Source organism: Gavia stellata, chromosome 1 (assembly GCF_030936135.1).
Source record: "Gavia stellata isolate bGavSte3 chromosome 1, bGavSte3.hap2, whole genome shotgun sequence".
Classification (NCBI taxonomy): Eukaryota; Metazoa; Chordata; class Aves; order Gaviiformes; family Gaviidae; genus Gavia; species Gavia stellata.
The window spans coordinates 66975041-66993974 of NC_082594.1; the positions used below are offsets into that span (position 1 = coordinate 66975041).

Sequence of the window (18934 nt, forward strand, 5' to 3'; positions counted from 1 at the left end):
GCTGGAGGAACGTTATTGGAATGCATTTTTCTGTTTGAAATAAATTTTAAGGAGAAAAGTTACCTTATTTCAGTGGTTGTCTTGTAGTGCTCAGGAATCACAGTCACATCCAGTTAACAGAAAAAAGTCAAAACCAAAAGAAACTGTTTCATTTGTATAATATTGTTTCCATTCAGTCCTTTAAAAAAAATCAAGAGGAAACTGAGGCAATCTCAGTTTCATCCCATTTTGAATAAAAGCTCTCTCAAAGTTACCAAAAGGAAAACACACATAGTCAGACCCCCCCCCCAGCAACAGAAAGGTTTGTAAGCACCAGAGGAACCAGAGAATCTGCAGCCCTGCCTTGGCCAGCCGGGTAAACCGTGTCCCAAATACCACCACGTGGCACGCTAATGAGAAACAGCAGTGCCTTGTTACTGCTGTGCTTCCTGCCCATAATTCACCATGCATTTGTCCCCACTGGTCCTAGCAACTGTGAGTGAGACCCAAGCAGGTCTGTCATGGCCTCCTCTGGGTCTTATCAGAGGTTTGGTGGTGGTCTTGCCCCACCTGGAGCTTCTGCTGCGGAGGGAGCTGCTCTGCTGCCGTAGGGTTACAAGGAGGGCAGCCACCATGCGAGAGGCTGCCCAGGGAACCTGTCAGGGTCTTGTCACTGCTGGTTGACTTAGTACGCCGTTACAATCCTTCATCAGTCACACAGCACTCAAAGAGGAATTTTAACGATCTTCACGGAGGCTGTCCTGATCTCATGGCCTTCAGAAGTGAAGATGAACTTTTCTTCAGCCCCTAGGAAGTGGAAGCTTATCTCATCGTAGTTTAGCCCCTGAGATTTGCGAACGGCTGATTTTTCATTTAAACCTGGGTTTCTAAAGGAGAAAGCATAAAGACAGACCTGATTTTGCATTTCTGTTTGCTTAGAGTTGGGTGGTACTGGTGTACATTGGAGAGCAGTGCCCACTTATTTTAAAAAGATATTTAAAAAAGTCAGTGAAGCAATTTTTTAATACAAAACTAAGCCTCAGCGGTAGCCTGTCTGAAAGGGAGCACCCAGAGGTTGCGCCTGTGCCGCATGTCCGCTTCCAGGTGAATTCTGAAAATGAGGGACTGAAGTTAATAGAAAATAATAAATGTAAGCCTCAGTCAGAGTTTTCACATTGCCTGGAAGCTTCAGGTGAGCTCTTAGTTGCAGTCAGATAGGTGGTACATCCGTGTACATACACTTGTTGCAGACTGCCATGACCCAAAGAACTTATATATCACGTATATGAAGACAGGCACCATGGTGAGGGGAAAAGTCATTCATTTCCATTCGCAGGTGGAGAAGCAAGAAAGAAGTGGATTCTTTTGACGTCAGATAGACTTACTGTATTAGAGGGGGGAAAATCAAGACTTACCTGTATTTTCATTGTATTTTCTTAGGAACAGCTTGTGCTTAAGTGCTTGCTTCCATATGGTATTTGTACAAGTCTGTTTTTTCTAATTCTCAGTGACATTCATCTTCATACTCTCTCCTGCCAGGAATCACACTCCCACGCACTTTACACGCACCCTTTGTGACTTTTTCAAACATGGGTTTTATGGGCCATTGAAGAGACATGCCAGAGGAACATCAGAAGACCCCAAGCAACAGCTGGCATTGGTTTGGGTAATGACAGGGGAGTCACAACTTGACTAAATACACAGCTGAAAAAGCGTTGCCTGATAACCCACATGCTTGTACGGGTTGCCTCCTACCCCAGCTCTACCCACTCTCTGCTGCACTTCTCCTGCTCAGTGGCCACCTCACCTACACATGTCCCCTGGAGAATTCATGCTGAAAGAGCTGAAGGGGAGGTGAGGATCAGCGGCGGTGATTTTGGAAGAGGAGTCAGATGCACAGGACAACGGCAAGTGTAGGTGGGCAGCCTCTGTCCTGGTTTCCCCGTGCCGCTCGTGTCTGGGCAGTGGGGTGGGTCCAGGCTGGTGGGTCTTGCTGGACCCTGGTCACAGCTGGCACCCAAGCTCCCTGCTGCCTGTGAAATATGTCCTCTGTTTGCCGGTGGGACGCGTGGATGGAGTAAGTACCGACGATTGCACAGGCAGTTTGTGATGAGGAAGAACAGAACTGAACTTGGCTCCTCCAAAACATCTTCAGATTAGGTGGAATGAATCCTCAGCAAGATCCCTCTCTTCCCTTCACTGGCATTTTCAGGAGCAGAGGAAAGGCCCAGCTCAGGCAAGGGCCAGGGATCTCCCCAGGGTTTGCTCCTCACAGGTTAGCCCCAGGTTTGCCCAACTGCTCCGGCCGAGCAGCAGGCAAAGATGGATCGCTTGCAGGTCACCCAGAGCCGCTCTGTGTGTAACTGTATTTCCACGTTCAAAGGTTCAGTTTTACCCGAGTTTCATGTTTTGGAGGGGAGAGCATCCAGCAATCTCAACAGTAATGCTGGTTTGCGTAAAGGTTATATATGAAGGAGTAGCTGCCTGAGGTCTTTCTGGAGGTCTAAAGCACTCATGTGGTCACCAGAATATTGGCTTCTCCTGCCAGCCTTGAATCACGGATAGCCAAACCTGATCCATCCCTGCCACGGCACCAGGTTCATTTCAGGTGTGCATTTAATCACTCCCATCACCAAGCAAAAGCAAGATAGGAAGTCGCGTCAGGCCATGCAGCCGTGGCCAGCCACCCCACTCTATGGGCAGCGTGGGAGGGGGAGGTTGGTCCCCCCAACCTGCTCCTCCGCCTGTCACTGCTCCTATTTCAGTGGCTGGAGTCACCTCCCTGGCACGCAGCCTGCTCTTTGCCTGGGTCCGAGGAGCTGGGAGAGACAAGGCAGCCAGGAGCGAGCTGCAGAAAATGCAGCTCGTCGTGCTCTTTTCAAAGCCATGACATTTACATAATTAATGCTCTGCGTTTTCCACCTATTCCCAGCTGTCCTGTGAAACTCAGCATGTGTCAGCTCTCTTGGGCATAAGGAAAAGAGTTTGCATACTGATGAGGTACTTACAGGCACTGTTTGTCTTTGTTTCTCATGCTCCTTCCTTGATAATGACAGAATGATTACAAGATCGTTATTTTGTATGCTTTTATTATTTTCATCTTCTCGACACACAAGTAAGACTCAGTGGTACAAATAAGTAACCCATCTAAGAAGGAAAACTGTTTTATTAAGAAATCTGTGTGTATGATGATGGTACAGGCTTTCTTGTTACATGATAGGTATAATTTAAATGAGTTAATAAAGAATACGTCTTTCGAGGATTTCTGTTCTTCTGCGATAAGTTTCCCGGAGCCTGGAGATAGTTAGAGCTGAGATACATTTGGTGGGACCTTGTTTGGACGCTTGGATCACCGCTGTTCCCATTCTTCAGAAGAATGAAAGATCTCAGTAACCGGGGCTAGCAATCCAGAGCTGCCTTGGGTAGTCCATTGTATTGGTACAAATCCCAAGGGACACAAGCATTTCACTCTGATGGTGTAACTCGATTAAACACGGTTGTTTCTTGGTAAGGATGGACTGGCTCTGCCGTGTCCAAGAGCTTGCTTTCTTTGATTCCTTCCAGAAGCCTTGGGGACCACAGCAGTGGGAAGGACTTACCTTGTTTTTAGGCTGCATCTCAACTACATAAAAACTCTCTCACCTCCCTGCAAGGGCCAGAGTGACTGGCTTAGCAACTGTTGTGGTGCAGGCCAAAAAGGTCTGCAGTCTGCAGAAAGTGGTTGTCATTCCTTGCGGTGAAAGCAACCTGCGCTGACTGCATTCACTCACAGGGCTGTGGCGAGCTGGCCGGTCCCTGCATGCCAACTATTTTGTTCACAGCCTTTTTTTGTAGATGCAGGGGCAAGTAGGTGCCTGTGACACTCTCCTGTATTTCAGAAATCTGGGTCAATTTTTTCAGAAGGGGCTTCTGTTGCCTAACATGAGGCATCATATGAAAGAAGCTTGATTTTCAGAGAGCAAGTGCTGAGCACTTCCCCAGAAAATCAGATCCTTTGACAAAGCGTCCCATGGATATTTGGAGTCACGAGACATTTTTTAAAACAAAGGCCCTAACAGCTATTTGGTGCCTTTTTGAGGATAAGCAGTTGAGAGCATTATAGATTTCTTCGGCTTTATTTTCTCAGGAAATTTTCCCTCTGGCAGTACGTTTCTGCTGTTGCATGACACGCATCATTGAAAGTCTGCTGTAGTGCTTGCTTGCCAAGTGAAAATCCCACCATCTTGCAAAGTTGTTGCACCTGCAGCTCAGTAGACTACAAGCAACTGAAGGCATGTTAAGGACAAACCAAGTACAGTAACAGGAGGTGTGTAGCAACTCCTAAAACTGTTTCAGGTCCTTCAGGCTATAGGAGGTCAAATACTGATCTGCTGATTCTTTAGCTATTCAGGATACAAAAAGTCCTGGCAGGAAAGAAGACACCTAGTAAGACTTTTTTTCCTATGTGATAGGACAAGAGGAAATGGCTTCAGGTTGCACCAGGGGAGGTTTAGACTGGATATTAGGAAAAATGTCTTTACTGAGAGAGTGGTCAAGCATTGGAACAGGCTGCCCCCAGGGAGGTGGTGGAATCACCATCACTGGAGGTGTTCAAAAAATGTGTAGGTGTGGCACTTGGGGACATGGTTTAATGGGCACGGTGGTGTTGGGTTGATGGTTGGACTTGATGATCTCACAGGTCTTTTCCATCCTTAATGATTCTGTGATTTTGTGATCACAGAGTGAAAAATGCTTCCTTCTATAGCAAGAGGTGCTCATGGAAATGCAAAAGAGAAATAAAGCTTAGAGGACATGATGCATTTTGGAAACCACATAGTGAGTAGAGTAGTTAAGATTGTTTCTGCTGATAGCTGATAATAACCCTGTGCTTATTTCTCAGGTAACGGGTAACAGAGATTTCCTTTAGCATTCCAGAGCAACACCCCCCCACCCACAATCTGTAAGGATCCTTACTCTTAAGGTCACACAGACAAGCTCCTTTTGGATGCTGTCCAGTCCTTACCGGCACAGGAATAAGAGAAGAAATGGTTCCCTAAATCCCTAAACCCTAAATGGTTCCCTACTATTCCCACCACTATTCCCACTTCTACTCTGCGTTCACCACTGCTTGCTTGGAACCTGATTTACAAATTCAGCCATTAGATGGAGCTTTTCTACTGTCAGCAGCCCGGAGATTTCACCTGTGGCATCTCGGGGCTGGGAGGGATGCTTTACCAAAGTGCTGAATAATCCCTGTGTGCTGGGATCTGCTGGCTGCAGGTGGAAATGAAAAAAGCTGAAATGGGGGAAAAGTTGCATTTTAATATGAGGTCTTTTCTATTCTCTTTGGTGCTTTCTTCTATTACCAGCTCCATTGACATCCAAAAAAGTACGACAGGGAAAACCTGAGACAAATTGTACAACTTCAGGTCTCGGTCTCTTTTTTGTCATGCGTGATGTGTTAAAGGTTGTCCAAGACATAACTCTAGAAGATGCTGATAAATTACTAAGTTATTTCACAGTTCAGAGCCAGAAGTGTGCATTCATTAATTTTTTGTTGCATTTGAACAATTTGGAATCGAACAACACTGCTGGGACAACTGTTTCTTCACGATTTTGAGGTCTGGAGAAAAGTAGTGACACACTTCCTAACTTCGATGTGGACCGATCATGTCTCGTGGTACAGGACTGGCCTGAGTTTTTCCACTGGCTAAACATTCTCAGGGCTTGGGCTCTTTTTGCTGAGAGTAGCTATGCCCTCTTTCAAGTACAAAAAGAAAAGAAATCAGCAAGTGGGAGCTCTTCGTTACAGCTTCACGGAGACAGCACTCACCCAGCACGCCTTAGCAGCCCTTTCTGAGCTGAGTGGGAGAGGGAGCTCACAGCCCTTCCCCTGGTCCCTCTGAGCACTCTTGACACCTGAAGCCCCAGAAGCACAGGCATCACGTTTTCGTCATGAAACTTTTGGAGAAAGTGGCGGTCTCTTTACAAAGCTGGGACTCTGAGGCCCAGGTTTGTCCCACTCAGCTTCAGGCGCCTCAGCTGAGGGCTGCGTTGCTGTAGGAGATGGAAGGAGAGCGAGGCACATCCAGAGGGCGGTTGACCTAGTGCTGAGTTTGGGGACCAAAGGCAGAGGTTTGTCCTTCAGTCAGAAATGTGGGAGGATGAATAGGGCTGCTGGAGACGATGGCCATATGTTCAACTGTGGGGAGGGGACTGTACTACCACACTGGCGTGCAGTTTGTTTGGGTCCATGTTTGGCTATCCAAATCACTCCAAACCAATCCTTTTGTGAAACCCATATTACCAAGCCCATCTGAGAGGTGTCCTGCTGCTGTGAAGTGCTAGGGGAGATTTTACTATGGCCTAATTAGAGAGGACATATAAAATCTGAAAGGCTGTACTGATGGCTGCTACTGGGAACCTGCCCGGCTTCTCCGCTTGCCCCGACCTCTACCCCACCACTAACCACCGAATCCCCCTCGGACATGCGTCTTCAGCTGGGACCCTTCAGGTGCCCCAGTTACACCTTGGAGTTGGGACTCCCCTTAAACACCTCCTTTATTCAGGCTTTCAAAAACCCCTGGAAAGCTATACTTTGGAGAATCCAAAGCAATGGGCTACACCCGGGGAAATGACATTATCATTCATTTTGCCCAGTCCCCTTAAAAACATCTCTCTCTATGAGAGGCTAATTCTGTAAGAATCTGAAATTTCAAACTATGTCACCACAGAGGGGTAATCTTGAAAAACCTTTTTATACCTGGGCTTTTTTTTTTCTTTATTTTCCCTGTGCCTGGCCTGGTTTTGATTGTCTGTATCTACAGCTAAGCCAGGGCTTTAAGGAAGCATTACTAAAACCGGCAAAAAAAAATTCCTGCTACATTTAGTGCGGGCTAAGGACCTAATGCCTTCAGTGACCTTGAGAGATGCTTGTCTTGAAAGATGTGTTTTAGTAAAGCAGAGGGCTATAGTGTGCTGGAGGAACAGAACTGTACAGAATTACACCCATCATGCAAAACTATGTAAGCCAAAAGATGTACTGGCAGAAGCATCAAAAATATGTTACTAGGTCAGACAAGTGAAATAGCAGCTCGGGAGGGCTTCCGTCACTGCCTCTCCTGTGACAGGGTGGGAAATGTGCTTAAAGTAGAGCAGAAGCACAGGCACCCCCTCCTGGGGTTAAGGGGGCCAGGAAGGACTCCTGGAGACTGGGAACGGAACTTTATTTTCCATTGTGTGTCTCCCTCGGGCAAGGGTTTGAGCCTGGCCATTTGCACACCTTCTGACACAGCTGACATAGATCTGTGTACCCTTCCTTGATCTCCTGTTCTTTCTGAAATTCCCATTTCTGGCATTTCTTTGCTTATCAGCAGTGCTAATTTTCCTGCCAGCATGGTCTGGAGCAGCTTGTTTTTGGCTGTTGACTGCAAGACACACCAGTCTTCTACTGCTCTTCCTGCCATTGCCACTGGAATTCAAATGGTCTCACTCCCTCCTTTCCTGGAGAATTAATTGTGTCAGTTCCTGAAACAAAACTCGGTGTTTTGCTCAAGTGAGGCATTACCCTAAAGGATGCATTTAGTGCAAATCTCTGCCACGTTTTAAGTGCACTTTAGGGAGGAATGGTCAATTGACTTGGATGGATGATTTATGTTTTACCGACAGAGCTTAAGGCATGTAGCAACCTAAAAGTTAACCCCCACAAGATGATGCTGCCTGACTTGTCCTGAAGGAAGGATGCTTAGTCTCCTAGTGCTGTATCTCTGTTGAGAAAAACAGGATGTTGCAGGTGTAAATTGGAAGAGTTGAGGGCCTCCTGGTATTCACTGACTACCTCTCTTGGGTTGTACCTACTTAATATGGGGCAGACAGCAGAAGTCTTTTAATTTGTGACAGTGTAGTGATCTTTCCAGGTGTGAAAAAGGGGCAACCCCCCCCCCGTAGATTTCTTTTAAAAGATTCAAAAAAGAATAATTAAAATGTCTTCTCCTCTGCTGGCAGGAGAAGCCAGCTAATAGAGAATTTACTATTCAAGTCTGGTGCAAATGCTTCATGTTGTAAGGACTTTTCTCAAATGGGACATGAAATCACGGGCAATAAAAAGTAAATTATGGTTTAGGTTAAGTACAAAGTGGCCTTTATGGTTGCCAGCTCATAAAAGCGGTGGGTGAAACACACCTCTGCACAGAAGGGCAGTCTTGTACCACAAATAAATTCCGTTTAGTCTCTGTTTTGAGGACCGGCGTGGTATACATATGTGATTTTCATTTTGTGAGCCTCCGGATGCCAGAAAGATTTATTCTTGGCATGTTGTGAAAGAAAAAAAATCAAAGTTTAACCCTCTTCAGCCATCAGGGGACACAATATTCATGTCCCCTCTTCCTCCTGGCAGCATCCCCGGCTGGGCCAGCCCAGTTGTCACATACGTGACTCGTGTGCATTGTACTGGCAAACAGGTTTGACCTCAGCTTGCTGCCAGCCTGCTCTTGTCCTCGTTCCCTTGCTGGCAGTGGGTTGGGGAGCTCTGCCAATCTGGGCTGGAACAATGGCCAGCCCTTGGCTGCACAGAGTACGGCCATGGAGAGTGTCTTAAAAATTGAAGGGAAGTCACTGCCATGGGGGAGAAGGACCTCACTTGCATAAACCCCCTCTCTTTCTGGATAGCTCTGCAGCTTTCTGAAGGCTGGTCCTTGGAATATGCCTTTAGGGTTCCTCCACAGCCAGTTTTAACCTGAATGCATGGTTACAACGCTAAGCTAAACTGGCGTATGGGAAAGTGGTGTTGCACGACTTCTCTGTCTGTCACAGCTTTACCCAAGGCAGCAACCCTGCCCTCACTTCTCCAAAACAATGTTTGTCACATGCAAACTTTGCACAGAAGCCGCTATTACTGTAAACACAAACAATCATATCCCGTTAGTAGGATTCAGTGACACTAGCTGCTTCTTACCGTTCCATTTCACATCGTGTTGTAAAATGAACACTTCCTAAGACTTTTAATGTGAGCTGCGGCGCCTGCCTCATGTCTGTGCACCCCAGGATTTGGAGTAGGACAGATGTCCCAGGAATAGCTGAATTGCCCTGGCAAGGTGTTGAGTCCCTCTGGCTTACATTGTCCTCCAGAGAGGTCCTCATGGCCTTTCAGTGTTGAGCTTTTCTGAGCTCTTACACTTGTTGCATGTTCATCTTCAGTAATTAAGAACTCCTTGAAATGGTGTATCTTTACAACAATAATGCATATGGTGTATGGCCAAAGTGCAAATAGCTTCAGAGGAGGTTAAATCACTGTTTTTCCAATCTTAATATTAATGAGGCTGAACATGTGCATTTGTGGTAAATCCTCTTGCAGCATCAACGTCCTCTGAGGATTTTTCTGCAGATAAATGAAGCATTCCCCTCCTTCCCTCACTACTACTGCTAATGGCGTCACTCAACGCAGCAATAGATCAACAGTTCCCATTAATCTGTGAAAAGGTAGAGCTTAGAACAAGCGCTTTTTGACATAATTAAAGCTGACACTGCCTACCACCATTCCTGGAAGAAGTACTAGTGGAGTTTCATTAGAATAAGTAAATACAAATAGAGTTCACCCTGAACAGTCGTCTTTGTTACAAACAAGCCCCATTAGTTAGCAAGGAGAGTCTGGAGCAGGGCTGAATTCACACTGATCTCAAAGCCCTTCTCATATTTAATTTATAAGTTGATGATTAATTCAATGATTAGCTAATTCACTTGCAGTGATTAATTTAATTCATGTCTTCAGGCTAATGTTTAAGAAAGGAAAAAAGCCCAGCTCAGATAGATGCACATCAATGTCCTTGTGATTAAAAAATGATAATATAATGCCCTGGAGAGTAAAGGAAAAAAGAAAGATCAAGGGAATCAGTGGCATGATTGGTTTTAAGTTCTTCCCTAGGCTGTAGCCATATTTTTTAGCTGTGATGTTTAAATGTGTCAGTTACTCTAATGATCAATGGTTTGAAAGATGAATCTATGGGTCTTTCACTGTAGCTTTCCACTGTGTATTTTGAGAATGACGCTGCTTTAGAGCAGTCCTCCAGTTCTGCTTTTCTCTCACTTGTTTTCCCAGCTGCCTGCCAGCTCCCCTCCCTTTCAGCAACTTCTTTCTCATGCCTCACCAAATTCTTTGATGAGAGCGCTTGGTACTTCTTAAACCCAGGCTGTTTTTGTCGATTTCCAGCAGGATTTTCCTCATCTTTTGATGCAACATGAAATGAGGATGATTTGGGGGACTTCTCTGTATTAGACAAACCGGTCTCTTTTGGGACAGTATTGCTTTTGCAATTTATGCCATCATCTGGCAATGGAGCTTGATAGCTCTTGAAGTCGCCCACAGGGCCTTCCTTTCCTGAGCCATCATTGTTGTGCTTCTCTGATTGAACTGAAGAGTGTAGCTGGTATTTCTCTCTTCTCTCAGGTCCACTCTTCTTTTCTGGACTACCAGTTTTATACGTTGCTTTTTCATCAGGTGGTGGTGGCGATTGTGTCTTTTTGGCTGTGGCATTCTCTTCCTGAGGCTTCATCAGTAAATTTGAAGATGGGGACTGGCACATCCCGGAACCTGGATCTTTGCTTTTATCTTTTACAGCACTTGCATCAGGCTTTGCAAAACTTTCAGATACAGTTCGTTGTTTTTCTCCTCCTGGAGTATTTTTCTCAGGCTTTGATGATTTACTTGCAGGAGGTAACTGGTGTTTCCCAGAACACTGGTGTTTATCATCCTCTTTTACAGCCTTTGCTTCAGGTGACCTGATGTCCTCAGCTGCTGGTGTCTTTTGCTTTCTATCTCCTGAAGTATTTTTTTCTTGAGACATCACCATTTTCTTTGAAAAGGGTGACTTCTCAGAATTTGGATCTCTGTCTTTTTCTTTTACAGCGTTAGCACCAGGCTTCTTAAAACCTGCAGAATCTGATGTTTGTTGCTTTTGTTCTGGAGTATTTTTTTCTTGAGGCTTAGCCAATGTTTCTGACGATACTGATTGGTACTTCCTGGAACTTGGAAATTTATTCTTCTCTTGTGCAGCATTCGTATCAGGTGTCGTAAAATCTTCACACCTTGTTTGCTGCTTGTCTCTTCCTGGAGTGTTTTTCTCATGCTTTGCTGATTTTCTTGAAGGAAGCTGGTACTTCCCAGAACGCCCATGCTCATTATCCTCTTTTACAGCCTTTGTTTCAGGTGACCCAGTGTCCTCCGCTGCTGGTGTGTTTTGCTTCCTCTCTCCTGAAGAGCTTCTTTCTTGAGGCTTCAGCACTTTGTTTGAAGAATGTGACTGGAGCTTCTCAGAGGTATATTTAGTCTTTTTTTTGGCCAACTTAGTTTCAGGCTTTACAAAGTCACCTGATGACATCTGTTTCTGCGTCTCTAGAGGGGACGATTTCTTTTCTTGGTCCATCAATGGATTTGATAATGGTATTCCATTTTTAGGATCACATGAAGTATTCCTCTCTCCTTCACAACTCTTTTTATGCTGCACTGGTTCATTTTTCAAATTATGATGGGTATTCTCCTCGTCAGTGGTCTTATTGCCTTGCCTTGATGTATTTCTTGGTGGCATTGAATAATTCTTGAAGTTTGACCTGATGTTATTTTCCCCTGCACTGTCATCTGCGTGTTTCATTGGTTCATTTGATGAGTTCAGGTGGTGTTTCCTATTATCACAGGAGATGTTTTCATCTACTGTCATATCATGTTCATGTTTCACAAAATCTCTTGAAGGTGTTAGATGCTTCAAACTCTGCCCAGTACTTTTCACTCCTTGAATGTTGGTATCATGCTCTGATGAAGGTAATTGGGATGTTTGAGGTCTATGAGCATTCTTCTCGTTTGAAAAGTTATTATCATGATCCACTGTATCACTTGGAGTGAATACTTGTTCCTCCTCAGATTTATGCAAGACATTGCTCTCTTCTCTCTCCTCTGCCTCCATCCTATCACTCTCATGCTTCACGTCATCATCTGATGACAAGAGCTTATCCTTTGTATGTTTGGAGACCTTATTTCTACATTTTGCATGCTTCATTTGTTCTGAGATCAATTCAGTTGATGAAGGAAACAGGTTCTCTTCCAGCATATCACTTCCTTGCTTTGTGGCATCATCTGAAGTTAGTGTTTGGTTCTTCTCCAAGGGTAATAGGGGCTTTCTTGCTAGCGTGGTTTTATTTTCATGTTTTACTGGCTTCTTGGTTGAAAGTGAAAGATAGTTCTCAAATCTCTGATGTGTATTTGTCTCTTCAGCTATAGAATTTTCATTTTCTGTTGCGTGATTTGGGGACAGCACTTGGTTCTTAAAATCACATGCAATTTTCTTCTCCACGATCGTATCGTTCCCATGGTTTGTCATCTCTTCTGAAGAGGGTGGTGGATGCTTCTCACAGCCATGGTCGGCATGCTTGCCCCCCACACCACCAGCTCCCTGTCTCACCAGATCAATAGGTGGAAGGGCTGGGGGATTTCCAAGAGTGTGATGGATTCTTTGCTCTGCAATCCCACTCATTGGTGTTGGTAGAGTTGACAAGGGTGACTGCCATACCTCAGAGTCAGGCCAGGGCATCTCATCTGCAATGGCCTCTTCATGCTCAATGAAAGATTTGGATGGCTTGTGACAGGTCTCCAGGTCAGTCAAGGTACTCCTGTGCAGGGCTCGATTGTTTGCATGATTCGTCATTTCATTTGATGAAGATAATTTGTCCTTCCCAAAATCATCTTCTGCAATATAGGAACTGTGCTTCACAAGGTCACCTGGCAAAGGGCTTTGTGTCATTTCCAAATGAGAAGAGATGTGCTCTTCTTCTGCAGCACCAGGCTTCCGCTCCTGGCTCTCATTTGAGGAGAGTGTCGGTTTGGTCTGATTTGCATCTGGATTTGATATGTCCACATTGGAATTACTGAAGTTATTTTGTGGGCTGGGCATTTGAGGAGGCTGTGGCTGCTTGGCTATGGATTCATTTTGCATTTGGCTGTTGGGTGTTTTATTCTCCTCCTCCTTTTTAGTCAGGACATCACTAACATTTTTGCTAGAAGTAGAGGATGTTTTGTCTTCACTGTGATATTTCGCTCCTTCTTTGGCTTCCTCAGAACATCTGCCTCTTAAACCTGGTGCCTCTTTTTGGACTATTGGTGTCCTTTTGCCAGAAGCTGGTGTTAGGACAGTTAGCTGTCGATCCTGCATTGGAGGCTCAACTTCACAAGATGCTTGAACTCCTGGAGAATGAAATGGCAGAATGTTTTCCAGTGCTTTCTGCTCTGAAAAACATTTTTGGCCTGGAAATAAAGGATCCTTTTCTGGCTCTGTGAGGTCTGTGTCAACTTCCTCTGAACTGTATACGTACATAGTTATTTCAGGAATCTCTCCTGTTTTAGTATTCTGAGGACTTTGTTCATGGGATCCTTCAGCTGTGCTACGGTAAGGTGAGTTAGAAGGTGGGCTGTCTTCCTTAACATGTCGCACAGCATTGGTAATCCCCAATAGTGAAGATGTATCAGGCCCAGCTGGCATGCTATTCCCGTCACAGTCTAGACTACGTTCAGACAAGGGAGGAATGCAGTCTGCAAGAGTTTTGTTTTTACAGGTAATAGAAGAGCTGTCTTGATTAAGATTAAAGTTGGGTCCTTGCTTTGTGGAATCTCTTCTACCCTTAGCATGGTCCTTTGCATCAGACATGGCCTCAGGTGCCACTGGCAGCTCTTCTTTGTCCTCCCTGTCCTGTGCTGCATTTTCCAGTGTTTTGTTCTCACCAGGCTCTCTGTCGGACCCCCCCTTTTCCTTCAGTGATGTGTCGTGACCAAAAGACTGCTTTGCAGCATTATTTTTCGACCAGCTCCAAGGATGGTTAATTTCGGTAGCGATGCTGAGTCTGGGCACTGGGACCGTGGAGCACACTAAATATTGGGACTCGGGACTGTTTATACCAGTGGCTGTCATTGCTGCTGTGCGCAGTACTCTGACCTCTGGCTTACGAATAGTTTTTCTGCTTGGGAAGTTTTTAGTCTTTTTCTCACCTTTGCGCAAGTGTGATGCTTTCACCTCTGCAGCTGAGCAGACAGTGCTTTGTTCAAACTGCTCCTTCAGTTTGGACAGGACCGAACTCTTGTTGACTATTTTTGGCAAACCACTGTTTGGCCCCTTCTTTTTCCAGCTGGGAGACTTCTCCTTGGCTTCTTTTTCTTCGGCAGCTAAAAATTTCTTCAAGATGTTCTTCACTGTGTTTTTCCCACTTGCGCTGCTCCACCTGGCCCTCTCGCTGGGCGCTGTGTCTGCATCCTCCTCCGCTGCTTTTCCATCTCCTTTCCTGTCTCTGCTTCTGTCCATTTTGCTGCCAGCCTTGCTCACCCACAGCTTCTCTTTAATGACCAGTTTGCCGACTTCTCTTCTTTTCTTGGTGTACGGCTCGCGATTGTTGTTTAGAAACCTGGACCGCAAGAGCTGAAATCTGGTTGGATGCTGGCCCCTGTTTGGATCTGGACATGGCTGGTTATAACTCACCTTGTTTTCTTTACCTTCTGCCCATTTTGTCCTCTTGCTGCTGAGCTGCGGATCGCCGGCTGCGAGCTCAGTGACGTACAGCAGCAGGCTGCTGAGAACAGCAAAGGCCCCTTGCTCCGTTGCCATCCTATCGAGCTTCTTCCTCAGCACCAAAGGGTCTACCAGCATCTTATCATCTCCGCAAAAGTGTATGCTTGTGGTGCTGTGCAAGAGAAAACACGAATGTTCTTTTCAAGTCATCAACATTGCCGCTACTTCCTTATTTTCCTTTAGTGGCATGCTGCCGCGCATTAAATGGAAAAAAATACTTTAATTTAGAACTTCTGAAGAGAGTTGTCGTTAGTGGCCTGTTAAAAACATGCAAAGTGCTTTACAAGCTTCGTGTGGCACAGTGTAGTGGGAGCGTGCAGGACTTCAGATGGTCCCACACAGCACCAGTCGGCTCTTTCTTCTGTGTTTTGCGGCCAGTGGAAGCACTTAGGGGAGCAAGCAACGCTAGTCGGGGTGACCACATCTCCTCTGTGCCACTCCTCACTCATTTAGTATTACCGTGTCCTAATGTGAGGGCAACATTGACGGTGTTTTCCTCTCCTGCTAGGTAAAGTGTAGGCAAAGATAAATATTATGAGAACACAGCAGGAGAACATGGTTCTGCCTCTGGGTTATAAAAACAGCCTCAAACCATTAAAACAAAATATCAAGGCTGAGGAGCACAAATATGCCACTGATAGTTTTTGCTATTGGTACAGGTTAGAAGTCAGTAGGTACTTCTCCAGAATTAAAAAACCCCACAGGATTTGCATGATTTGCTTTTTGATAGCATTCCGATCCCACATCATGACTATGCTCCTAAATCTGCTTTGTGAAGTGTAGCACCACCACAACCACCCTGGCCAATGTCTTTCGACTACAACCCCCTTTAATCTGGAGCAAGAAGGCTGGTACGTTGGACCTACACAGTTTGAAGAATCAGGCCCTTGGACAGCTGGGGATTTAGGCAATGCTTTAATTGGTGTGGATCAGTTACTAAATAAAATACTGAACTCAGCAGAAAAGCTGGGACATGAAGTCAATAACAATAGATGGGACTAGGAGGGAAAAAAACCCAAGAGGTGTCGGCTTTCTGACACCACGAAAAGCTGGAAGGTTACTTCACCATGCAGTGAAATAGCTTCATGTGCAGAATGGAGCCCGCATACCAGAAGGGGATTACTTTTTATGAGCAAAGTGGAATAAAAAATTCTTTAAATTAAGCCCACATGTAGAAAATGAAGAATGACTGCAAAGAGGCTCATCCTTCAGGGAGTGTCAGCCTCGAAAGTTTCGGGAAAGCCCAGCTGTGCCCCAGCAGCTGGTACCCCACGGACTCTGAAAGAAATTGGACCTGGCCCCCCACTGCGATATTATGGGGGCTGTTTGCAAAGTGGGGGGCTGGTCCTCGTCCAGTCGGGTAGTGACATTTGGATTCCACTTGGCTGCATTTCAAGTGCACATATTGAAAATTACATCCCTCAGCAGTGGGATGAAGTTGCCATCTTGAATGGAAGAAGGTCTATTTATAATGGCTTTGTAGATATTTTTAAAGGCCAATAAAAGAAAAAAGCATGACAACTGGCCCATGTCTAATGTGACAAACAATGCTTCATAGGTTTTGATCGGGAATAACCACATTTCAGCATAGCACAGGTGCACTCTCCCACGTGCACAATGTAGTAACATCTACCCTTTCCCATACTGAATTGACCACAGCCAAGGAAGAAAGGCTCCTGTGTTACACGAAGATCCCTGTCACAACTATGCAAATTTTCAGAATAAAGAAAAAAACCAGAATTCAGGGTATAATTGAGGCTAAAAATATCCTGGTTCACTCTCCCTTCTATAGCCAGTCTGCTGATATTTTGACTGAAACCTTGCCATGGCAGAAGAATGCTCCTCTCCTCCCTAAGAAGTGCCTGGTCTATTCAGAAACACATGTAGGGCCATCAACCAGCATCATTCAGGGTTGTCTGTGATCTCTCAGAACAGCAGTGGAATCAGATGCCCTGTTTACCTCTCCCTTCTTGACTACTTTGGATACAATAAGTAGCCACAGTAAAATATGGACTAGCCCTGCTAGGCATAGACAAACTACTATTGATTGTGAAGGGAAGAAGATCAGACCCTCTTTACTATGAGTATTCAAGGTAATTAATCACTTACGAGCTGTAAAATTCTAACAGCTTCATTAAAATATATTACTAGTGAGCTCTGGTCAGAGTTTTCCTTTTATGGTTTTGGTAAAATATATGTTAGAACATTCTTATAGGATGCCTTCTGAAATGTAACATTCGTGGGAATAATGCATTGTCTTAAGTGCTAAGACATGTTGCATGGGTTGAGCGTTTGATCCGTGTATTCACCAGCAAGCAGCAGCTTTTTAGGGCATCTGCAGTTCTTCCAAGATGCACCTGCAAACCAGCATCATGACTGTGTAAATCTGAAATGCAATCTGTGCAAGGGCTGTGGTACAATGACACTAAATTCTGAGACCACCACAGAAAATGCGGGTAGTGATGAGACTGCATTGTCCCAATGTTTGGAAAACACCATGCTTCCTCCTTGGTGAAGGAAGACAAAGCTGGAGGGTTTCTGAGGTTTGTGAGCATGACCACCATTTTCAACAGGCCAAGACATCATCCCTAATATTTCTTCACCACTTTTTCCCAAGCTGCATCCTGCTGTTCTTAAACTATGTGACCTATCAATGAAATACTGTCACCTCCATATCAACTACAGGTGGTCAACTCTAGTCCCACCTATGGCCGGGATGAACTGGGCAGGTACCCCCCGTGCACAGGGGGAACCCCACGCCAGCAGAATTCACTTCCCAGTGGTGTGTTACACCGGATGACAAGGCGGATACTTGAGCTCCACCCTGATGCTGTGAAATGGCCTAACGTGGACTTCAGCCTCCTTGCCCCTCTCCTCTCCTGGAGACGCTGGTTTTCACTGTTGTTAATGTGCCTGGTGCTGCCTTGGCGTGCTGCTGGTTCTGGAAGCGCTGCTGCATCATTTTCAGTCTCTGGAAGACAGACCGCTTGGACCTCCAGAGGAGGCAAGGCCACCTTCAAAATTTTCCTGTGTTCTTGGCCCGGGAATAATTAAGATGCGTAAGGCAGGCAGCTTAGTTATTTATTTATAGGGTCTTTGGTGACGCTTATCATGGCAGCATCAGAGTGGCAACAGCCTGATATGCTAACGGGTGGCAGTGCAATCCTATCCCTCTGGCTGGCCCGTCCCGGGGGAACCTCTGCATCAGACACCGCTGTTTTGTGGAAAGGAGGAGAGCCAACGTGCTGTGGCAGAGGGAGAGGAGCCGGTGCCCTGCACCCCCCTGCACCAACACACTCCTGCCTTTCCACTCTGTTAGGGGTCCGGAGGCTGCTGAGTAGCAGGGGGTGGTGGCATCCTGCGACATTCGGCTGAAGGAGTTTCTGGTTTACTGTCTCTGCTGTGGAGAAGAGAAGACCCTGTCTCCTGACCCTGAATTGTATGTTAAATATCCGACCACCATTTTGCACAGCCTGGTAACCCAAAGAACTAGCTGCTCTGGGGGCAGCGCTCAGGACAGGGCGTGGGCAGGAGGAGGCAGCACTACGGAGACTTCATCAAAAGACAGGAAAAAAATTGGAAAATGCTATCTGACTTGCAGAAGCTGCCAGAGATGATTGATGGACTGCTCTGACTCGCTGTTAGTTGGCTCTGGGGGAATGGCCACGAGCTGGAGCACGCAAGATGCTGCATCCCGTAGGCCCCCTTGTCCCCGGACATCCTTGTTGCTACCCGGCTCTGAGCGGTGTTTGGTTTCAAAGAGCTGCCCGTAAATAAGGAAAGCAACCAGCAGCAGCTCTGCCTGCCCGAACCAATGCACAGGCCTTTTTAGTGTTGTCAGTGAAATGTTTGTCAACATGCCGCTCGCCTCAACAACTGCAGAAATGGTGCTTTACAAGTTCAGTCTTTGGGAACCACCTTTGAAGTTAGATTATCTTATTTGTCTCTGAAACAAACTTGGTCCTCTCCAGTCTGGATAGAAGGTAAAGTAGGAACAGTTATGAATGCTCTTCATTTTTTCTGTGATTTTTTTTCTAAAGGAAGAGGGAAAGCCAAAGTACTAGAGAAAATCCTACCTTACGCAGGATATGTTCTTCTCTCTTCTCTATTGCTGAATTTATTACAGGTATGCTAGAGGCATCCTAAACTAGAAGGAATATTTTTAGAAACTCTTGGTATTCTCTTAAATGAAAAGTTACCGACACAAATGCTCCTTTTGGATTAACTAAAGCAAACAAGAAAGCACCCTGCAAAAGCTGCCAAGAGAAAACATGCTAAAAAAACAATGTGTGAAGTAGCTCATAGTACAGAAAACCTTTTCATATGGATATTGTCATGCAGACTGCTATTCATAATGACAGGGATCACCTGCTCCTCTT

General features: G+C 45.5%; 1 protein-coding gene across 1 annotated transcript in view; it reads right to left on the reverse strand.

The window, feature by feature from the left end:
* Window positions 1-6441: 6441 nt before the first annotated feature.
* The window catches only part of ADPRHL1 (ADP-ribosylhydrolase like 1), a 35018-nt gene continuing 22525 nt past the window's right edge, over window positions 6442-18934 (reverse strand). Inside the window, exon 8 of the mRNA XM_059825330.1 lies at window positions 6442-14667. Coding sequence (XP_059681313.1) covers window positions 9894-14667 — 4774 coding nt within the window. The 3' untranslated portion in view covers window positions 6442-9893. The remainder of the gene's footprint in view (window positions 14668-18934) is intronic.